This window comes from Esox lucius, chromosome 20 (assembly GCF_011004845.1).
Source record: "Esox lucius isolate fEsoLuc1 chromosome 20, fEsoLuc1.pri, whole genome shotgun sequence".
NCBI classification, from domain to species: domain Eukaryota; kingdom Metazoa; phylum Chordata; class Actinopteri; order Esociformes; family Esocidae; genus Esox; species Esox lucius.
This window is the reverse complement of record NC_047588.1, coordinates 41,178,442-41,202,706: the sequence shown is the minus strand read 5'-3', so window position 1 is coordinate 41,202,706 and position 24,265 is coordinate 41,178,442. Positions and strand designations below refer to the sequence as shown.

At 38.8% G+C, this 24,265-nt stretch overlaps 2 protein-coding genes across 5 annotated transcripts; both read right to left on the bottom strand.

Annotated features, from left to right (window-relative positions):
- Positions 1–595: 595 nt before the first annotated feature.
- LOC105027460 (zinc finger protein OZF-like) lies at positions 596–19,958 on the bottom strand. Of its 3 annotated transcripts, XM_034288571.1 has the most exons (4): positions 19,844–19,958; positions 18,790–18,991; positions 17,839–17,946; positions 13,404–15,645 (listed from the first exon to the last, which is right to left on the bottom strand). In XM_034288571.1, exons 1-4 carry the CDS (start codon positions 19,844–19,846, stop codon positions 14,312–14,314), a joined length of 1,647 nt encoding a protein of 548 aa, XP_034144462.1. In that variant the 5' UTR covers positions 19,847–19,958; the 3' UTR covers positions 13,404–14,311. The 3 variants fall into 3 exon arrangements, with proteins under 3 accessions (XP_010897837.1, XP_034144462.1, XP_034144463.1); XM_010899535.4 differs by lacking the exons at positions 13,404–15,645; positions 17,839–17,946; positions 18,790–18,991; positions 19,844–19,958 and adding exons at positions 596–3,256; positions 5,178–5,391; positions 6,662–6,824; XM_034288572.1 differs by lacking the exon at positions 17,839–17,946 and having other exon boundaries at positions 18,790–18,994.
- Positions 9,008–13,148, bottom strand: LOC117592736 (piggyBac transposable element-derived protein 3-like). 2 transcript variants are annotated; one of them, XM_010899531.3, is made up of 3 exons: positions 13,057–13,148; positions 12,645–12,855; positions 9,008–11,809 (listed from the first exon to the last, which is right to left on the bottom strand). In XM_010899531.3, the coding sequence occupies exons 2-3, from the start codon at positions 12,850–12,852 to the stop codon at positions 9,930–9,932; spliced, it is 2,088 nt and encodes a 695-aa protein (XP_010897833.2). In that variant the 5' UTR covers positions 12,853–12,855; positions 13,057–13,148; the 3' UTR covers positions 9,008–9,929. The 2 variants fall into 2 exon arrangements, with proteins under 2 accessions (XP_010897833.2, XP_034144452.1); XM_034288561.1 differs by lacking the exon at positions 12,645–12,855.
- Positions 19,959–24,265: the final 4,307 nt, after the last annotated feature.

The following is a 24,265-nucleotide window of genomic DNA, read 5'->3' as shown; positions in this document are numbered from 1 at the left end:
TTAAAGAATGTACAATAAAGATTTTGATCTTTAATAGATTCATCGAGACCTGATGTGTGATTGAAGTGTTCCCTTAAGTTTTTGGAGGAGTGTAGTACTAAACAAAGGCACATTGAAGCCTAATATTTTACCATTTACCATCCTAATGTCTTGAAAAGTAAAAAAACAACGCGCTGCAACGAAATGGACACATTTTATATGGCGGTTGGCAACCGACCTGTGCATTACCACCACCAAGTGGACAGGAGCTTGTTCCAACAACAGGGAAGATTGAGTTTAGCATTACCTAGCTAGCTTAATCATCTATCGGTTTGGAGTACAGCTACTGTTTCATCAGGAGACATGACAAAGTTGAAAAAGAAAGAGGAAGGTGACATACTATTTGAACACTTGATATGTAGCATTTGTTTTCATAATCTATCGGCCAATTTTTTTCCCCTCTAAATCGCAGAATGTCATAGTGGAATAAATTGGGTTTTGGTTCCATTATTTCCAGAAACCAAAGACCTTTTCAGCCAAGTTAACTGACCAGATATAAAAGTAATCAGCCTATTTAAGAACCTTCATTTAAATGACATGCATGGATGACAGGACATAGCAGGTTGAAATAATAATATTTATTTAACATCTCAGCGAGCAGGGAGTTTCAGGTTTTTAATATAACAAATGTCAAAAGTTATGATAAATGCACACACACATATCTAGGAGGTTTCTGGGATCCTTTAAACCATTCCCCCTAAATACTAGAGATACCGAGTTGTTCTTCAAACACTGTTTTAGGTTTTAGTTAAGGTTTTAATTTATTTTTCTTACTTTTATTAAGTTTAATGACAAGAAAAATTATATCAAAAAATACTACAATGTTGTTTTCGCCACTTACAGGCTGAAACCATTTTCACATAATATTTTAAACTCAACGTCTACAGTGCCATGAAAAGGTATAAGCACACAGTCATTTCTGCATATTTGTTGAACTTAATGTTATGAGATCTTCAACTAAATCCTAACATTAGAGGAAAGAGCTGAGTGAACAAACAAAAAACATTGCGATTATTTAATTAAATAAAATAAGATTTGCAACACCCAATGCCCCTGTTCCCAAAAAACAAATCAAACCCATAACAAAACCTTGTGCCATCTTCACAACTTCCTGTAATTATTTATCAGTCTTTCAGTGTCATGGAGGAATTTGACAAACTGATGTGCTGGTGTTTCTGATAACTGTCTTTATGTTCAGAGTATCAGCAAGTGAGGTCAGAGAAACATGCAAGCGTAAATGTGTGTGCGCGCTGTCAGTAAGATTATACTTTAATAGGTTACAATCTAACAGCACTTGTGACAGCACTTAATACCTCAAATGTCCTCCACAATCACCATCTCTGTGTAAGGCTCCATCCAACTGTCATGCCTACATCCCCAATTACACGTTTCCTCCTTCATTTTGACAGCACTGCAAGTCACCAGTGGAGTGGATCCATAGGCCGGACCACCAGTACACGCCCAGTTAGTACTGAACCAAAACATCCCTTAACCCCTCTGAGTTACTAGTCTGACTTTCAATGGCCCAAACAGGATTCCGTCCTCTTGCTGAGTTTGATTCCTCATTTGGCTGAGTGTACCAGGGTGCTGGTGAAGAAACATGTGCAGGTGTGTGTACATTTCACTCTTGTTCCATATTCAATCTATTAATGTATTGCTCAGAAACACAACATATACTTTTGTTATTATATTAGTGACTACTCGCTTTTGAAGTAAGCTTAAGAAAAACAACACTTGAAAAGCACACTGTAGGCTAAAATGAAGAAGGGTGAAGGAAAGAGTTGCTACACACTCCACTGTGCTACATACCATTTGAGTCATGATATCAATCCAAATCACATACTCACTTAGATGACTAATGATGTTATTCTGTGATTTTTCTTTATTATTCAGTTCAATGTCGGTCCTTTTTATTTTCTAAACAGAAGGTCTAGGTCCAATTGCCATGTTTTGCTACTATAGGTTGCTTGCTGATCCTCATTGTCAATTGCTTCAGTAATATGAATGAGAAATAAACCAACGTCTGCTTCATTTATCCCTTGTGGCATTACTTAAAAATGTTGTCAATGTCTACATTTCTGCAACTAAGAATCTAATTTCTAGGAGACCTCTCCCCATTAAGAACAGGACTGAGGTTTCTCTGCAATGTGTATGTGCTGGTGAACTTTAAGACTACTTAATTGGGAGAAACTCTTCCCACAGTGTGAACAGAAGTAAGGTTTCTCTCCAGTATGTACACGCTGGTGAACTGTAAGGCCACCTAATTGAGAGAAACTCTTTCCACATTCTGAACAGGAGTAAGGCTTCTTTCCTGTGTGCACTCTCTGATGAGTAGTAAGTTTAGATGATCTAATGAAACATTTTCCACAGACCGAACAGGAATAAGGTTTCTCACCAGTATGTATACGCTGGTGATATTTGAGATAATTCATTTGAGAGAAACTCTTCCCACAGTCCGAACAAGAGTAAGGTTTCTCTCCAGTATGTATGCTCTGGTGAACTTTAAGGTTCTTTAACTGAGAAAAACTCTTACCACAGTCAGAACAACAGAAAGGCTTCTCTCCTGTGTGCACTCTCTGATGACTAGTGAGTAAAGCTGATGTAATGAAACCTTTTCCACAGTCAGAACAAGAGTAAGGTTTCTCTCCAGTATGTATCCGCAGTTGATGAATTTTGAGATGGCGTAATTGAGAGAAATTCTTACCACAGTCCGAACAAGAGTAAGGTTTCTCTCCAGTATGTATGCTCTGGTGAACTTTAAGGTTTTTTAATTGCGAAAAACTCTTACCACAATCAGAACAAGAGAAAGGCTTTTCTCCTGTGTGCACTCTCTGATGACTGGTAAGTTCAGCTGATGTAATGAAACACTTTCCACAATCAGCACAGGAATAAGGTTTCTCTCCAGTATGTATGCGTTGATGTGCTTTAAGGCCACTTAAACGAGAGAAACTCTTCCCACAATCAGAACAAGAGAACGGCTTCTCTCCTGTGTGCACTCTCTGATGTCTAGTAAGGTGAGATAATGTAATGAAACCTTTCCCACAAACAGAACAGGAATAAGGCCTCTCTCCAGTATGTATGTTAATGTGTCTTTTGAAGTTTGATATAGATGAGAAACGTTTTTCACAATGGGGGCAGTGGTGAAACCTCTCATCGTTGTTGTCCTCCTGTTGTTTCTCCTCAGGTGTAGGAAAAGCCTCCTCTTCAGGCATCTCATCTGTAACAGACATCAGGACAGTTAGTTGGTTCAGTGACTCATTTATTGTCTAAGGCACACCTGTGCAATAATCATGCTGTCTAATCATCATCATCTTGATATGCCACACCTGTGAGGTGGATGCATTATCTCAGCAACGGAAAAGTGCTCACTAACACAGATTTAGACAGATTTGTGAACAATATGACAGAAATAGGCCTTTGGTGTACATAGAGAAAGTCTTAGATCATTGAGTTCAGCTGATGATAAATGTTCAGTGTAGTTATGAAGAACAAAATAAAAAGTACAACAAAAAAAAACACTGCTGAAAACGATCACTACAGGGCAGCAGGCACCCATTTATACTACAAAGTGTTCAAGTTTCCCACAACAGCTGGAAATCCTTTAACCTCACTGACTGAAATTATTTTGTTCGACAGATTTGTTTTTTCACGCGTGCCACTCACTGAAACCGTTTCACTCTACAACCAGGCAGAGAGGCATTGTAGGCCTCTCTCTTCCATGGTGCTTTGTCTTCAGTCCACGGCACCTGGCACACCTTCAGCGCCCTTCCGTGGCCTTTTGAGGCAGGTCTGGGTCTCCGACAGGTCCTCCTCTCTAATCCACCTCATAGAACCTCTTTTGGATTTATGGTTCATAGGGTCCCCTATCGGTTTAGGTGGGTCCGTGGTTTCCTTGCGGATGGTCCCACATACTCCAGGAGACGCCCGGATTACCGGTACCCAGGAACTCAGGATTTATTAGGTTGGTCACAGAATCAAATGACAGACCACCGCCACAGGGAAAACAGGATGTTCCAGTGTACACTGTGAAGTCACTTGCTGGAAATGGAAAATAAAATGTACTCCGTTTCGATGATGTAAAACACCATGCCAGTGAAATGTGGAAAACCTCAAGGGGGCTGGGGGGGGTGCACTTACACTTCTTTCCATAAGCAATGTTATTTGTGCTGTCACACAACGTTTGGACAACACGATTATTGAAATAGGTTTGAGAAGGCTTGGTGGGGCGTGGCCTTCAGAGGCAGGCACCCGCACCCCAGCAATGTCCGGGCCCTCGTCTTTATTCCATTTTTGGGCAGGCTGTGTTGCCAGAGTCAGAGGGACTTATGGCCAGCAGAGATAATGTCGCTGGTCGCTCAGGCTCATCTTGCCTAAAAGAAAGTCTCACGGTGTTATTCCGGAGAAATGACATGCATATGTAAATGCATATGCAATAGTAAGTAGTAGTAAATTGTTGTTTGGAGACTTCTTGTGGCGCGTTGCGGGAGCACAACTTTCTTGCTAACGTACTTGAATAGAATCCTAATGGGAAAGAAAAAGTAAAGGAACTTCCTCTTCAACTTCCTCCTCTTCGACTGTCTCCTTCTGCCATATGAATCTCTTCATCTGTGAGGAAACTATCCGGTCCAGAAAAACCTCCTTTGTCGCTTTCTAGAAACAAATCCAACACTTGCTTTGCTGAACATCCACAGACCATTTTTCTAATTTTCTGCAATTGTATTGCACACTAGTTGAAGGGTTCAATATAAAAGGTCAATACTGTATAAACCAATCAGGAACCCTCATTTTACATGCTAGCAGCTATGTGTGTGTTGTAAGAATCACCGGTGATTGCCAATCAATGAATGTCTCTCGTATCGCTCGTTTCATGGCTACTCATTCTAAAGCCCTTCCAAACATTGGGTAACTTCAACACCACTTTATGTTGCCTAGCCTTGATGGAAAATGATAAATGTCAGTTAATTCTGCTTTGTCAGGAAGTCAGGAATCCAATGTAGAAAACGTAACAGTTCTAGCACGTACAGTTTAAAATGCATAAGAACAAATATGCCAATCCCAGCCTGTGGAATTTGGTGGCGCCTGATGTTGCCTTCCAGCTCGAATCTGGAGAGTTAAACCTTGATAAAACCAGGACTTACCATAATTAACTAAATCTCCAATCTTCTCCTCCTCCTCTTCATCTTTAATGATTACATTCAAGCCCAGTGTTTGACTGCAGTCTTCCAGCTTCACTGATGTCATCTCTGAATCAACCAATGAACACTGACCTCCACTATCATAATCAGAATCCAGTGACTCTTGTTTAAACTCAGTGTGGAAGGAGAGCAGCAGGCTGGGTTTGTCCTCCATCTCCTAAAATAAAGACCAAACCAGATCTATACATGACTGATGGGGATATAACACAAATAAACTCACTTTGGCAGTGGAATACACAAGTAGCATGCTAACTAACTGGCTGGTTTGATGGCTAAGCTCACTGCAATGCTAACCATTAGCTGGCCAGTTAACATTTACAATGTGAGAAATGTAGTAACAGGACTGCTTTGTTGGCAAAGTGCACTTCTAAAGCCTTATTTCAAATGACCTAGCTGGGGCAATTAAGTTACTCAACCTTCAAACCACACTGCATACAATCTCTTGCATTGCGATGTCCGAGCAGAATTGTTTACTGACTAGCTCCAAGAGCGCCCTCTTTAGGTAACCACTAAACATTTTCAAAAGAACCACTGTAAATGACCAGATGCATGTGTTCACTCTTTACAAATAAGAGAATGGAAACGGTTGAATAAAAAATGCATACAAATATTTTGGTGAAAGGCTAATATCCTCCAATTAAACCACCCAACAAAGAGTTTGCTTATTGTATTTAAGAATACATTTAAAAATGTATTTCACAAACCGAAATGTATAACGAAGAAATAAACAATTAAAAGGGGTTTTAGCTTAAGATAGATCTTATTTGTAATATAAGTGCAATCCATCACCAAGTATTCGGACAGTGACTCAGGTTTTGTTGTTTTGACTCGGTACTCAAGCATGCTGGATTTGAAAAGAAACCACAACTGAGTGGTTGCAGACTGCAGACTCAAATTAAAGCTGACAGCTAGCACTTAAACCTGTTTGACATAGTTTAATTTCAAATCCAATGCGCTGGAGTACAGACCCGAAACAACTATCCAAACACTTAAATACTTATGGACAGCACTCAATATTTATTATATTTTTGTTTAGCGATGTTGTACCCGTTGCGTGCTTTGTCTTCCACTGATTTTATCTGAATATGCGTTAATCCTGGTTGTATTTGTAGATTGACAATAAAATAACAACACCGCCCCTCTCCTGGTCCTCGCTGCTACGCTTCTCAAGCTTTGCAGCTCCAGCTAATTAAGCAGCTGCTAAAACAACGTATTTTTTCACTTCTACGAACGTTACTGAAACTTTAGATTTGTTATTTTTAAAAGATGATCGGAACTTTTAGTGGCAATTTTCTGAAATCTGTACTATTATCTACATTTTATGAAAAAAAAGAATTCAGTTCGATTTTCCTAACGTTAAGGACCATTTTCGTTAAAAGACAATTCGAGAGGGTATTTAGCTATACAATTATTGTTGAATCACTTACCATTTTAACTTTTGATTGGGACCACTTTGATTTATGTTCGTCTTTCACGAAATATTCCAGATGTCATGAAAACAACACAAAACCGCTATAGCTAAATCCGTTTATGGCCTCGACTCTATTTCTATAGATTATAATGGCGGATTAAAATACCTGAAAGACGCATATACCGCCATCTACTGTACTGGAGTGTAAAGTGCCTCCCTATTCATTATTCTCAGATCTATACCGATATATACCTGGTTTTTAATAAAACGAAATAAGATCTACACGGCTCACTACTGCCAAACCCCCATCCAAAATACCATGGCCGTATTTATAATATATATTGGGTGGGACACAACCCCCCAATATTCAAATATGCTCAAAATGTCCACGCCAATGTATTTATATGTAAATTATAAATACATTTAAAATGTGCTATGCTACGACAGGCAACAATGCACCGCCGTCCAAAATAATCATTAGCAAATGTAAACATTATCATAACTAAACTTAACTAATTGCCATTATTAGTACTACTGGTTCTAGTTTTACGGTTTACACGCAGTTTTCTGCCTGTGGTTTACTGCAGCGAAGTTAGTTTTAGATTGGACATTGGACAATCAACAGACTGGAAGCGATCTCCGCGCTGGTGCTGGGCGCGTTGAAATGGTTTGTAAATGCAGCTTTCTTCTAACTTAAAGATTCAAAAGCTCAAACAAAGACTATACAATGACAATGAAAAGTCTATTTTTTTGATCGGGGGAGGGTGGGGAACAATGCACACCCTTCATATAAAAAAAATCAGAAGTTTCAACATTTGAAGGAATTTCTTCATTTCAATAGCTCCAACAATAGATATGCCATGACTGTATAAATGGTATATTCTCATCACCATTGATAATATTTAATGTTCACTCTGGGACGTTCAGAGAAGTGAGAGACAGGGGGAGAGAGCATGTGGATGTCTACAGGGCAGGGAGAGCAGGTGACATGGAGGTGAGCGAGAAAAGGAGCAAATATTGAAGACTGATCTCATATCGCCATGTTGGTGTTGTTCCTACGACATCATAATTAATGTTTAGGCACAAGCCCCACTGAGTTTAGGTTTGGGCACAGGTACCACTGAGGTTAGGTTTAGGCAAAGGTACCACTGAGGTTAGGGTTGGTCTGTGAAGCTAAGGGGGCTCAGTCCTGGTTGGGCTGTGAAGCTAAGCAGGCTCAGTCCTGCTGGGACAGTCCTGGTTTGTCTGGATGGGAGGCTAGATGCTGATGAAAGTGTTATTTGTACTGCATCTACATGTGCTGGTCATAAAATTAGAATATCATGAAAATGTTGATTTATTTCAGTAATTCCATTCAAAAAGTGAAACTTGTATAATGTATGCTGATGTTAACAGAAATGTGTAAAACCAGAAAAAGAACAAGGCAAGCCTTCAGCTGGCCCGTGATGAGAAGGGATGAATGTTGTTGTCCCTGGCTGGTTTTGATCCGTGTTTTATGTGTCAGACTGTGTCTTTAAACATTAAGCTATTTAAACGGCAGGAATGCAACTTAAACCCCAGCCATTACATTTTTTGCTGAAATAACGTGGACAACAGATCATTTATTAATGGTACTAAAGTGTACTCTTGTACAAAGTTTACTGTAGATGGTCATCCATACAATAACAGTTGAATAGCTAGCCACTATGCCATGTGCACGACAAGGAAATAGAAAGTATTGTCTCAAATCACATACTAAATACTAAAGACAAGTACGTACTTCGCGGATGATGGTGATAGTATATCACTATTGGGACCAATTGGGACACACTACCGTGTCAGAAAATTTCATCTAGACAGATCTTTTTGTCACGCATTAACATCATACCATGTTTGAATATTTAGGTAGACACCATTAATCAGTGTTAAACTAACTAACGTTTCTTAAGTTTACTTCCACAACTTATCCTGGTATTCACTTTTTCCATCTCGGCTAGCCTTCCGTAGGTCATTTCTGGACCTTTTCAAAGCCTCCAGGTCCCAGGAACTATAGGCAGAGGACCATGCTCTAAGCTTAGCACAGACATTACCATTAACCCAGGGCTTTTGGTTGGGGAAAGTCCTGACATTGACCCTCAGGACAACATAATCGACGCACTTGGAGATACAGCTCCGGGAAAAATTAAAAGACCATTGCACCTTTTTCTTTCCTTTCCAAAAAAGTAGAAAAGGAAGGTTTTGAGTGAGGAACAGAAGGGTTAAAATTAAGAGACCACTGCAAATTTAACTCTTCTGTCAAGTAACTTGTAAACAATCTCCCAAAATTCCACATTCCATTGTGAGCAATTTATGTAAGCACAATACAGTAAATACACAAGAGTTGTTGAATTTCACAGTTTATTAAGTGAATTATTACATATAAATAAAGAAAATTGGCTAAACAGAAAAGGAAAAACTTTAGGCTTTGAAATCTGGTATCTTTAATTCCAATCAAACCCTTTATCAACATATCAAATATAATGGAAAAATTCATGCTTCAAGTTTCATACCAACAAACTAATAGTCTTTACAGACAATGTGAACAGGCAATCGAGGCACACATTGGGAAAACAATTGTATTGTACTGCCAGCAATTGGCCGCAACCCCAAACCCCTACTAATTACCATGCCACAAAAATAGCTGTCCACACTTAATGCCGATTTTGTGCGTTTCAAGTAAAACAGGTAAACAAACCCAACCCAATTCCAGTCCATTGTGAGCAGTTTTTGTAGGCTTACAAGACATTCGCTAGAGGTTTAATTTAACCATTAATTAAAAGTGAATTAAGCGATGTAAATAAAGACATAAAAGGTATTGCAGTTTAAGATAATTCTAACTTCAATTCCAATCAAACCATTTATCAAAACAAATTTATCAAGCCAAATACACCCGTTCCATAATAACAACAACGCCAAATCTAATCCGATTAGGCTATTATTTCAAACATCTTTTGTGCCACTGCCAACCCCAACAGTCTGATGCATACTTTTTTCATTGGTTTTGCTTGGTAACATGTAATGTCCCAGCCTTCAGAACTTCTAGTAAATATTTTGCAAACTGTGCCTGGGTACAGGGTGGCATCTGTAGTTCATGTTTTGCCATTGTACCATGTCTTGTTTGTGTTTTCTTATAGACTGTTCGCCAGTATCAATGAGGGTAAGAAATGTTTAGTCCTTAGGCTACAATTTTCACACAACCGCAATATCATAAGCCCCGTGTGTGCATCACATGAATGCAAGACAGATGTGGTCTGCTTATTTCATTATCAATGCCCACATACGATGCAAAATGTAATGGCCGTTTGAGTGCATTTACCACAAACGAGTCTCTTACACGTTTGGCAGATGTCATTCGTTTTGTTCCCTGCACATCTGCCAACCTGACAACGTCTCCTTTTCATTGGTGGGGAAGGAGTATCCGTCAAAAGTCTCTTATGCGCTGCTGCACCAGCAGCCCTGCTCATTATCTGATCGGCACACAGCTCCTTAGCCAACTCAAGAATGAACCGCCTCCTACTTATAGTTGTATTCGCGCACTGTTTGTACAAAATATGCGCATTGATGCCGGCCAGGTCTAAGATGTTGTAAAACACGGCAACAGGCCATCGGCGACTCCCTCCCTTTACCGAATACATCCGCGCCATCTGGTCCACGGTGTCAACGCCACACTTAGTGCTGTGGTAGTGGGCAACGGTCTCAGGCAGTTTCTTTGCGCCACTGTCAATTCCAACGGCCTGATGCATTGTGCTCAAAACGCACACCTTGTCCTTTGCTTTTGCTTGGTAAATCGTCAGTGTAGCGCTTCCAGCCTTCAGAACCTTTGTTGAGTATTTTGCAGACTGCGCCCGTGTACAGGGTGGCATCTCTCGGCTGTTTTTATTCATTGAACCAACGATTGTGGTTTTGTTTGCCAAAAGATTTCCTGCCAGTGGCAAGGAGGTGAAGAAATTGTCAGTGGTTACATTTCTTCCTTTCCCCAAGAAAGGTTCCATCAGACGCATCACGACATTGTCAGATAGACGCTGCCCAGCCAGCCTGCTGTGGTCTTTTCCCAGATAGGGAAGAGCATTCAACATGTATTTTGTTTCCACCTCAGCAGCAATCCAGAACTTTATCCCAAATTTGTCTGGTTTATTTGCCATGTATTGTGTGAATCCACAGCGGGCTTTGGAAGGGAATAGCTGTCTGCCAACAGTTATGTTCGCACTGGGCTTGTAAGAAGCAACACAGTTTTTTACAAATTTATCAAAGATCTCAGATATCATGGCAAACTTGTCAGTCTCAATGCGGGCAGCTCTTGTACTTCTGTCATCAAAACGCAAATAGTGCATGATATCCCTGAATTTCTGCCTAGACATTGTCTCTTTGAAAATCGAATTGCCCAAATCAGCAGACCAATAGTCTTCAAGATTCATGCTTTTGCCTCCTGTTATTCCTCTTATATAAAGCAAGCCTATGAACGCTTTTAATTCCTCATCTGTCAGTTCAAACCTTTCCGCACTATTTCGCTTGGCTTCAGCAAGAGTGTGGGTTCGAATACTTTGCAACATTTCTGTGTCAAATAAACACAGGAAACTGCTCAAAGGACTTTTTACATTTTCCTGTGCATATGGAGTGGGCCCAGGGGTTTCTCTAACAATATTCCATACTTTAATCTTTTCCAGCGGGCTCCCATCAGTTGGTTGAACCCATACTGTGCCATCTCTTGCAGGCTCTTGCAAAGAATCACAAGCAGACTCGATTTCAGACTCTGACTCTGAGTCAGATTCAATTTGAAGGTCGCCTCCGCCCTCGTCCTCATTCTCTTCAATGTCCACACATGGCTCCCCCTCCGATTCCAATTCGTCAATGTTGCGTATCAAGTCTAAAACCTGCCGAGCTGTATATCGTACCGGTCGGGGTGAGCACCCCTCTACACAGGGAACACAGGGATGTCTAGTAAGGTGAGATAATGTAATGAAACCTTTCCCACAGTCAGAACAGGAGTAAGGCCTCTCTCCAGTATGTATGTTAATGTGTCTTTTGAAGTTCGATATAGATGAGAAACTTTTTTCACAATGGGGGCAGTGGTGAAACCTCTCATCGTTGTTGTCCTCCTGTTGTTTCTCCTCAGATGTAGGAAAAGCCTCCTCTTCAGGCATCTCATCTGTGACAGACATCAGGACAGTTAGTTGGTTCAGTGACTCCCACATCAACACAGTTAGTAGCTTACATCAAATATCAATCCAACTTCGCCAAGACTGTAACAGTAGAAGAGAAACACATGTTGCAATTTGTGAAGTGTTAAATGCACTTCAAGCAAATAACGCTCATAACAAATAACGCAAATAGTCTAAAATAGCATTGAGGAAAACAAAATAAAAAGCACTGCTGAAAAAGGTCACTAGAGAACAGCAGGCACCCATTTATAATAGAGAGGCACACTGCAGGCCTTGCACTTCCATAGTGTTTCGTTTCCAGTCCACGGCACCTTGCACATCTTCAGCGCCCTTCCGTGGCCTTTTGAGGCGGGTGCACGTCATCCGCAATAAGGAACAGGGATGTGGGCCGCACATTTGGGATAGGCACTGGTGTCTGTGGGGTGAGAGACCCCACACAGCCCAGCTGTAAGTTATTGAACAAAGCACTTGTGGTTCATGGCAGGTGCTTGTTTTACATGACTGAAGTCTTTGTCAATTATGTATGCATTTGTGACAGCAATGTCCAAAGAATTAAGAGGATCCTGTACAAAGTCATTGTTGTGTGGTGAACAGGGTAGCACTGTATGAGTTGGTCTGATGGGTCCACACGAATGTCACGTAATTCTGCTTCGTCAAGAAGTCAGGAATCCAATATAGAAAATGGTACAGTTCTAGCACACACAGTTTAAAATGTGTAAGAACAAATATGCCAAACCCAGCCTGTGGAATTAAGTGTGGAATTTGGTGGCTCCAGATACCACATTCCCGCTAAACTTAAACCTTGATAAAACCAGTTCTTACCATGATTAACTAAACCCCCAATCTTCTCCTCCTCCTCTTCATCTTTAATAACATTCAGTCCCAGTGTTTGACAGCAGTCTTCCAGCTTCACTGATGCTATCTCTGAATTCACCAATGAACACTGAGCTCCACTGTCAAAATCAGAATCCAGTGACTCCTGTTTAAACTCAGTGTGTAAGGAGAGCAGCAGGCTGGGTTTCTCCTCCATCTCCTAAAATAAAGACCAAACCAGATCTATACATGACTGATGGGGATATAACAAACTCACTGGCAGTGAAACACACAAGTAGCATGCTAACCAACTGAAAACAAGAAAATCATTTCAGTTAGTTTTTCCCCACGTTAAGGATCATTTTCGTTAAAAGACAATTCGATAGTGTATTTGGTATACAACTATTGTTGAATCACTTACACTTTTTTGCCAATTGGTTCTTGTTCGTCTTTCACTAAATATCCCGGATATATTGAAAACACCACAAAATCGCTCTAACTAAATCCAAGCTTTTAATCAGCGTCTTGTGAGCAACATTAAAGAAACACTTCCGGGTCGCGAAAATCTGGAATTTTTCAAAATAAAAGAGACCAAGGAATTACTTAAAAACGGAGATAAATTGAGTTTATTAATTGTTTGAAAACATGTACCTCTCAAAACATTGACAACAATTCAAATATGATCCTATTTAAGAGTAATATCAATAAAAAGTGGGTATTAAAACGTTCCAGGGGCAAAATTCAGAAAATGCCAATGACTGAATATGGAATACATATTGCCTCATAGCTCATAAACTATTGAATATTCCACGGAGAAAGCAATGTAGGAAATGTTCAGGAGCATGTGTAGAGTAAGAAAAACCTGTCGAATCATGGGGAATTGTGTGTTACATCTAGCAACACAATGTTCCCACACCCTCTTTTTCCACAATTTAACTCAATGGATAATGAAATACATATTGACTCATACAGAAAAAACTGTTCTATATGCCGCAGTAAATGTATTGTAGGAAATGTTTAGGACAGTGGATAGAGTCATTATATGAAACAAAATCATGGGGTACTGTGTATTGGCAATTGTTGCTGGTATTTTACTCCACCCATCCCATTGGCCACAATGTAAATCAGTGGTTATGAAATACATATTGCCCTGTACAGAAGAAATGATTCTATACGCAGCAGTGAATGTATTGTAGGAAATGTTCAGGAGACTCTATAGAGTGATTATATGCAAAGCAATCAAGGGGCACTGCAGCTGCAGGAACTGATTACAATTTCTGATGTAAAAATTGCTTCATGAAATAGATTAACAGATTGACAATCAGACAATTTAATAACCACTAGACAACTATGGGGGTCAACTTTGTCAACCCTACCACTAGACAACTATGGGGGTCAACTTTGTGTTGGTATAACCTCAACCTTCTCTGAAGTCACTCCCCTCAAACCCTCTCAACCACAACAAGATTTCAAAGCAGTGTGTACCTCTCTAAAGGAAAGTTAGAATACTGGAGGTTGCAAAGCTTTTGTCGATTCATTCTGGCGTATAGCCAGTAGTCAAACATTAGGAGTGGAAAAATAAATTACTGTTTTGTCTAAATTCATGCATCTCCAGTCCCAAGTACTCCAGTTCCAGTGCTGATGTGACTGGAAGACCCTCCTCATTCATAACAAGATTAAGGTTTCTTTCCTGTATGTATGCGCTGATGCCATTTGAGTTTATTTAATTGAGAGAAACTCTTACCACACTCAGAACACGAGTAAGGCTTCTCACCTGTGTGCACCCTCTGATGAGTAGTAAGTTCAGCAGACGTAATGAAACCCTTTCCACAAAAAGAACAAGAGTAAGGTTTCTCTCCTGTATGTATCCGCTGGTGTACTTTGAGGTTATTTAATTGAGAGAAACTCTTTCCACAGTCAGAACAAGAGTATGGCTTCTCACCAGTGTGAACTCTCTGATGTCTAGTAAGTTTAGGTGATGTACTGAAACCCTTTTCACAGATAGAACAGGAGAATGGCTTCCCATTGTTTTGCACTCTCTGATGACTAGTAGATTTACATGATGTAATTAAACCCTTTTCATGTTCAGAACCAAAGTAAGATTTCTCTCCAGTATGTATCTGCTGGTGACGTTTGAGGTTACTTAATTTTGAAAAACTTTTAGCACATACAGTACAAGAATAAGGCTTTTCTCCAGTATGTATTCGCTGATGAACTTTGAGGTGATTTAACTGAGAGAAACACTTACCACAGTCAGAACAGGAATATGGCTTTTCTCCTGTGTGCACTCTCTGATGACTAGTAAGTAACGTTGATGTAATAAAACATTTTCCACAGACAGAGCATGAGTAAGGTTTCTCTCCAGTATGTATCTGCAAGTGTATTTTCAGGGAAAATTGTTGAGAGAAACTTTTACCACAGTCAGAACACGAGTAAGGTTTCTCACCTGTGTGTGCTCTCTGATGAATAGTAAGGTTAGCTGACGTAATAAAGCCCTTTCCACAGGTAGAACAGGAGTAAGGTTTCTCTCCAGTATGTATGCGCTGGTGAATTTTGAGGTTACTTAATTTAGAGAAACCCTTTCCACAGTCGGAACAGGAATAAGGCTTCTCACCTGTGTGAACCCTTTCATGACTAGTAAGGTCAGATGATGTGATGAAACACTTCCCACAGTCAGAACAGGAGAAAGGTCTTTCTCCAGTATGTATTTGTTTATGACGTTTGAGGGACCCAAGTGTAGAGAAACTCTTCCCACAATCCGAACAGGAGTAAGGCTTCTCACCTGTGTGTACTCTCTGATGCCCTGTCAGTTCATCTGTAGTAATGAAATACTTTCCACAGTCAGAACAGGAGTGCTTCTCTCTGGTATGTTTGTTAATGTGTGCTTTGAATGTTGATAAAGATAAGAAACTTTCTTCACAATGGGGACAGTGGTGAGACCTATTCTCTTGGTAGTCTTCATTTTGTTTCTTTCCTGATACAGTAATAGAATCTTCTTCTGGTGTCTCATCTGTGTGATTGACATCAGAAAAAATACAGTTAGGAGATTACATCAAAGATCAATGCAACTATTCCCAAAGTGTAACATTTTGAAAAGAAAATAAGACCAATCTGTGAAAACATGCATTTCACAAACTTTATTAAAAAGTTTAGTCAATATATTTAAAATGTATTCAATATTTAAAAATGTGTTGTTAGATTCCTAAGCCTTAGAAACTTTATAATGGACCAGAAGAAACTAAAATCCCCTTAAAAAGCATATAAAATACTGACTTTTTCACTACCAGCAAACAAGTCAATGGAAGTGATGGAGCCATGTAAGCATATTAATAAACAAACATCCAACCAAATGTGGAATAGATTTCAGATAACCTTTTTAAAATTTAAACATCTATTTAGTTTTAATCAGCTGCATCCATAGATTTTTTGCTAGCAGTGGTTAAAGTTAACTGAAATTTGTATTGTATTTTCACACATTCGTGTCCCAGCTCAGTAACACTGCTTTGGTGTCCAAAAAATCTATTCTGTGTGTATTTTGGGTATTTACATTGTTTTGTTCAGATGCTTGGTGGTTTTGGTTTTGATCCGCTACCACTAGATGTTAGGTTACAACATTATAGTCTGATTCAAGCTAGCAAGTGGCATTTTGCTTGGTCTCAAATATACAGTCCCGGAAAAAAATAAGAGACCACTCAAAAATGTTCTTAAATTAGCATCTCTATATGTATGGCAGCCATACCATTTCAGTGTCTGTTAAACTCCAACACAGGCACACCTCATTTTACTTAATGAGGTACTAATTAGGTGATTACCTGAACCAAATCTAATTTAACAATGAAAAGTATTTTTGCTGGATGGCAAAAACAGTGCACGTAGAACCTCAAAGGTAATAAAAAAAATAGCTTTGAGTGAGGAAAAGAAGGGTTCAATTCTGGCAGAAGGATACAGTGAGTGTCAGGTTGCTTCCATCCTGAAAATTTCAAAGACGGTGGTAAAATGCAAATTAATTACTTAAAAATCATACAATGTGATTTTCTGGATTTTTGTTTTAGATTCCGTCACTCACAGTTGAAGTGTACCTATGATAAAAATTACAGACCTCTACATGCTTTGTAAGTAGGAAAACCTGCAAAATCGGCAGTGTATCAAATACTTGTTCTCTCCACTGTACCTATGAATAGTAAAACCAGAGAAACCGATCATTTTATTCAAACACAAACCTATGAATAGTAAAACCAGAGGAACTGATCATTCAGCAGTGGTCTCTTACTTTTCTCCAGAGCTGCATATTTACAACTCTGCATTACTTGTTTCTAGGAACATGTTTATTATTTAGAAACATAGCACTGAATCCTCATTTGGGATTTGTCTATTACAGTTAGACTGGGGAATGTTTTAGCTGTTCAAAACTTCTCAGCTGCTGGTAGATTTTCAATCAGGTTTGTTCCTGGACCCGCCTTAATGGACCTATTGTAGTTTTATGAAAAGTGTGTTTGGGAAGGTTTGTGAGGGTGCTGTCTGGTGTCTCAACTCAGTAGGACATCCTAATCTCACACCAATGGGCCTGTTTGCTTCCTGAATGGAATGGACATACACGAAGGGGGCCAACGTAGCCACATCTGCTCATACGAACCAGGGGTGAGGATGGACAAAGTAGAAATATGACCTTGTGAATGGTGGTTTCTTTGTTTTCATCGTTTTAGCCAAGGTGAGGTGAACCTATTATAAATGCAGTGGGGGAGTTTGGAATTGGTTTGTCTGGGTGGGATAAAAAGGGAAGCTTGACTTGGTTCTTGGAGTCTATCGTTAACAGAAGCTCCTAGCACAGCTTCGTGCTAGTGTCTTAAACACTTTTAAATTGTGTCTTAAATGGACTTTTAGAAGTATATTTAGTAGACTTTTAGACTAGTTGGGAGGACGTTGAATCGTGTCGGTATGTAACTGTTTTGTTTTGTATTGGAATAAATTGTATTACTGGAATAGAGATTACTACGGCATTCCTCATTTATCTCCGTACTCCAGCTCGTAGGGCTGCTGGTAAATACACACACATAAGCAATTCTAAGCGACCAGACTTGGCATCCCTGTGTTCAGGGTTTTGTAACATTTTGTGTAGCCTCAGAAACACGTCATTTTACATTAAGGTTTGTGTTAAAAGACCTACAACTTATGGGTGCTTATGATAACTGATAGAGGCACATACACATATGAACATCGAAGTGACCAGACTGGTCGTCCCTGAGTTCCAGGTTGCTACACCGTCCCTTGTCTTCTGGACTTGACTGATGAGGATCTTTGAGGATAACATAAGCTGTGAAACACATGATCTTTAAAATGTTTGGCGTGTGATGAAAGATTAGCTGCCTTTTCTAAGAACTTCCAGCATATCATGGTCATTTATGACTGTGTATGTTTACAAACAATATGGAGTCAGATCATTAGATATTAAATTATCACGTAGGTCATAGATTCTCCTGCACTAATTTACCTTATCTTACCTGTCCACTCAGTAGCATTAGAAGGGGTGGAGCTTTATCTCCCATACTACACTATAACCTCTCCCAGCTACAATATAATAAACAGTTGTGAATACAACACATTAAAGAAATATAAAATCCTACAGGAAACAGTAGAAACACTGGTCTCTGTACTTTAATTGTTCACATTTATCACTTAATTTGAATATATTTCCCCCCTCTATACATCCACAATTTTAACACAAACGATTCTATTTACAGCCCACAACAACTGAAGATTGTCCAGCCTTGCTTTCAGGCAGCAGGAAGAAATGTGTGTCAGTGTGAGGGCATGTTCACTAATCTGGCCACCTCAGCTAACTTTACAAGTTTCCGAGCCACCAGAGGGAGTTGCTAGAGCTCAATGAGACCAGGGAATCCCTGCTGACCATGCCTCCCCCTCTCTGGGAGATCCTGGCATATTTACAATGCGTACTGGGCTTTCCATGTGTAAGCTTATCCTAGACTGTGGTGGTCATCTTAGTGATACACCATAGAGCCCTGTTGCACTTGGGAGGTCCTTTATGCTTCTAAGACAACTACATTTGTAAAACAACACAAAAAAAACACCTACCACATTCATTTGGAATATCGTGGTTTATTTAGCATTAAATCCTCATGCAAAAAACAGTTCTTACCACGATTAATTAAATCCCCAATCTTCTCCTCCTCCTCTTCATCTTTGATGACGACATTCAATCCCAATGTCCTGCAGTCTTCCTGCTTCACTGATGTCATCTCTGAATCCACCAATGAACACTGAGATTCACTGTCACAATCAGGTGGCTCTTGTTTGGGCTCAGTGTGGAAGGAGAGCAGCAGGCTGGGTTTCTCTTCCCTCTGCTAAAATAAGATATGCAGGTGTAACTTAATGTATGAACTAAAACTGCACATGAATTAGCAAGTGCATTTGCAATCATCACACCATGAAACCAGACTAAAGTTATGGCACCAACAGTTATATTAGGCTAATAATCTGAATGGAGTTGGAAAGGTAGAAGAAACCCAGGTAAAAGTGTGGTGTTTTCAATTAACTTATGAAATGTGAAAGTAAAATCCCTCATTTCCAGTTTCTGAAGAATATATAGCAATGACGAATTGTTTACCCAATAAAATATATGTATTTCACCAAATGGGTGGGAATATTATAATTACACTGTGTTTCAGGGGATGGATTACCCCTTGCAGAAACTGACCACATTTTGGTCCGCGAAACTCGTAGCTTTATGTCAAAATAAACACGTCAAATAACACTATTTGACGCATGTAGACAACAATCGAGTATTTAACGTTGGGCCGTGGTGGATTGCTGGGCGTCAGCTTGTTACCAGGCAGAAACAATGACATATGCTGACGATTCATTTAGTAACCCTCTTGACTATCCTTGTTGTTCTATTTTATGAAAATAGCAAAGCAGACACTGTAACAAACTAACAAGCAGACTATAGCCACTAATATGTATGACATTTAAATACATTACACGTACTAACGTTACAGCATCGTTGGGTTGTTATCGGTAGTTTAGTAATAACCGGACAATGATTTAAATGTTATGAAAAAAATAACATCGTTTTCCGGTGAGAGATTCTTCTCAACGTTATGGATCACGTTAACCCCGCTATTCAAGTATTTGACATAGATAATTTAAAGCACTGAACTAGAACACAGGTGACAATACCGTTGTTTAATTACCATTTCAGCAACTTGGATTTGTACTCGTAGTTCACTAAACGTTCCTGATGTCTTGACAACTACTGTACACTTAAAATGTTAAAGTTAAATCCTTAATACATCCAAACAAGATGGACTCACGTCTTCTTCTTTAGATTTTAATGGCGGATCGCAAGCAACTATACGTTCATATGCCGCCACCTACTGTAACGGAATGTAAGACGCTTCCCAATTCATTATTATCTTATTGCTAGAGGAAATGTTTTTGGTGAACATTTAAAATGAACAATATTTACGGTTGTGTTATCATACGTGGAAAGGGGAAATTCATAGTCTCTTTGATTCAAACTCTACCTACTCCCCTCCTTGACATGATGATCAGTAAGAAAGAGCTGTTAAAACACTTTTTTTTTCACTTTTCGTTAACTGTTTTACTTGATCTAGTAAATTTCAATTTCTGAGTAATTTAGTATTGTGTCCAACAGCTTTGGCTTTCCCCTGAAATATAACATTTACGTCAGAGAATTTTTTTTAGATTTAACCCATATGATTTGGTAAACAAATGTATAAAACACCTCATATTATATATGGCATAATAAATAACATTTTGACATATACATAAGTCTTTTAATACATTATAATATATAGTTACAATCAGTTAGAGGATTATCTTTTAATACATCATCATAAAATATAGTTATAATCAGTTATAGGATCATCTTTAAATACATTATAATATATAGTTACAATCAGTTAGAGGATTATCTTTTAATACATCATCATAAAACATAGTTATAATCAGTTATAAGATCATCTTTAAATACATTATAATATATAGTCACAATCAGTTAGAGGATTATCTTTTAATACATCATCATAATAAATAGTTGCAATCAGTTAGAGGAACATCTAATCAAAATATATAACCTTCATTATTACATTACCAAATGTACCAAGTCAAGATGTTTGTGATGGTCAGTATATTAAATCCACAATGTCTTACACATGCAGTCTGGGAATGATCTTTCAAACTCCAATTATGGGCTGGATGTGTTAAATGTAGCTTATATATAAATAAGTAGAACCACTATCATGCCTCAGTTAGCCATGAAATACCGGAGAGTGGTTTTGAATACATGGGGCACCTATAGACGGGTGACAAATTAAAGGAATAACCTGAATAAATGTTTGGAGGAACATAACGACTGCAGATACTTCCAGACATGTGTTCTTCTGCATGATACAACTAAGCAGTTAACATCCTAGCATTCTCTGTGGCATGTACAGAAAACGCTAAGCAGCCCCGGTAACCTTGGAAGAGGGTTCTCTTCTAGGATGAAAATGACCCCATCCACAGGGCATGAGGGGTCATGGAATGGTTTGATGAGTATGAATATGATGTGAATTATAGACTATGGCTTTGAATATGATGTGAATTATAGACTATGGCCTTGAATATGATGTGAGTTATAGACTATGGCCTTGAATATGATGTGAATTATAGACTATGGCCTTGAATATGATGTGAATTATAGACTATGGCCTTGAATATGATGTGAATTATAGAGTATGGCCTTGAATATGATGTGAATTATAGACTATGGCCTTGAATATGATGTGAATTATAGACTATGGCCTTGAATATGATGTGAATTATAGACTATGGCCTTGAATATGATGTGAATTATAGACTATGGCCTTGAATATGATGTGAAGTTGTGACGGTGAGGTCATCTCCCGCTCTTCCCGGATTCCCATTGTACATGAACTCACCCCGGACTCCTTCATTTGTCTTGTCTCCAATTGTCGCTCAAACCAGGTCACAATCAAGTCATTAGTATGTGTTTAAATGTTTCTCCTCTGCTCCCCTCACTTGTCTGTCATTGTTCCTTGTCTCCGTTTGTTAACATACGTGGTGAATGATTCGTTTTGGTGTGTACCTTCTGTTTTGTTTAGTGTTGTCAGTTGCTCAGTGTTCTTTTCAATTAAATGATGACATCGACTACCACTCTGCCTGCGCCTGGTTCCTTCCTCTCCACCACTACGCCAATCTGTGACAGAATTAGAGACTGTACTTTTATTGGTTGTAATGTCCCAAACCTCCACCAGAGGGTTTTCAAACGATGGTTTTCAACATAGAATCTTCTGTTTCTGCTTGAATCCAGTATAGGGGTACAGTGTGGGAGTCCCAGTAGTTTATATCCACTATAGGGGTACAGTGTGGGAGTCCCAGTAGTTTATATCCACCATATGGGGTACAGTGTGGGAGTCCCAGTAGTTTATATCCACTATAGGGGTACAGTGTGGGAGTCCCAGTAGTTTATATCCACCATATGGGGTACAGTGTGGGTGTCCCAGTAGTTTATATCCACTATAGGGGTACAGTGTGGGAGTCCCAGTAGTTTATATCCACTATAGGGGTACAGTGTGGGAGTCCCAGTTGTTTATATCCACTATAGGGGTACAGTGTGGGAGTCCCAGTAGTTTATATCCACTATAGGGGTACAGTGTGGGGGTCCCAGTAGTTTATATCCACTATAGGGGTACAGTGTGGGAGTCCCAGTTGTTTATATCCACTATAGGGGTACAGTGTGGGAGTCCCAGTAGTTTATATCCACTATAGGGGTACAGTGTGGGAGTCCCAGTAGTTTATATCCACTATATGGGGTACAGTGTGGGAGCCCCATAAGTTTATATCAGATTATTGTTGTGTGTATCTGGTTGGATACTTTTTGTTTTTGAACGAGCCCCAAAAGCAGAATCATGTCTTCCTTTATCAATCTAAATGACCAGCTGGTCATTTTCTTCAAAATCTGACAGAGACATTGAGTATCCAAATTCAAAAAGAAGCAGTAAAAAGAACATGTGGAAATTAATGTGGAGATTTGTATTTAGAAGTGCAATAATTTGCTCACCAAGAAGTAAAATTCCCCACTGCTGCGTTTGATCCGTTTATGTTGACTATGGCAACGGTCGATAAATTATCAAGAACTCTGTCCATCACTGTTGTTTACTAGCCAAGATGCTGCTAAACTTTGGATCACCTCACCAAATAAGTTTGAAAAGTGGTGACATTAATAGTTTTTTTTATTACAAAGCACGCAAATGCTCTTGTTTAAATATATCAAATTCAACAATGTAGCAAACTATTTATAAAAACATTTCTGGGGTTATTTGAGATTAATGTGTGAACAGCGAAAGAAAGAGGACCCCGACCTACTCGCACTGTTACAGAATACACCGTTACAGAATACACCGTTACAGAATACACCGTTACAGAATAGACCGTTACAGAATACACCGTTACAGAATACACCGTTACAGAATACACCGTTACAGAATACACGTTACAGCCCTTCAAACAGTGAATATGTGTCTTGAAAAACTGGACTGGTTAAAACAATTACTGAAGCAAGCAAGTTTATTTATATAGCACAATTCATACATTGAAGCAATTCAATGTGCTTTACAAAGAAAAATATATGAAAGTACAATAACACATAAACAAATACTCAAATGAAAACATCAAAACAAATGAATACATCATAATAATAAAGAATACAAAAAGAAAACATATACAGATTAAAAATGGGATAAAAACATAGGAAGCTATAAGGCTACACAGTGTGGTTAAGTCTAAATGCTTAGTCATAGGCACGTAAGTATTTTTAACCTGGATTTAAAAATTATATGTTTGGGGCACGTCTAAGATCTTCTGGTAGTTTATTCCAGTTGTGTACAGCATAACTGCTAAACGCATGATAGAATGTTGTTTTGGTGACCGCTTTGATGTGACTGTTAAATTTGAGGTCTGAGTCTATCAAAACACCAAGATTACGCACTTAATCCCTGGTTTTAAGGGCCAGAAAAGACTGTCATCCATGGAATGCAAATATAAAATTACATGAAGATTGCGCTTCAAAATGGCCAAACATTCATCATGGTGTTGTTGTTGATGGGTCCCAATGGCAAATATGTTCCTTGTGAGGTATTATTAACAGCCTATGTGAAACAATTAACAATGTCTGGCTAATATGCATATAAATACTGTATAAAAATTCACTGTTTTCCCTTAATTGTTTATTGGTCAATAGCAGCCATGTATTTGAACATACCGATCTGGTTTGTAGCCATATCTGGTGAATATTTTTTTTAATAAAAACTTTATTTAAAAACAACTTTCACTGGAATGACAAAACTCATATCAAACATATTGCATTTCAATATAGTTATTACACTTTAATACCATAAACAATAAAAAAAATACAATGTAAAATAGCATATTTTGTCCTCATTACACCGTATCATAAAAACACAGGAGATTAAATTAAAGAAATATTTCTTGGTAAGATACAGTGCATCTGGAAAGGATTTCAAACCCTTAACATTTTCCACATCTTGTTACGTTACAGCCTCATTCTAAAATGGATTCAACAGATATTT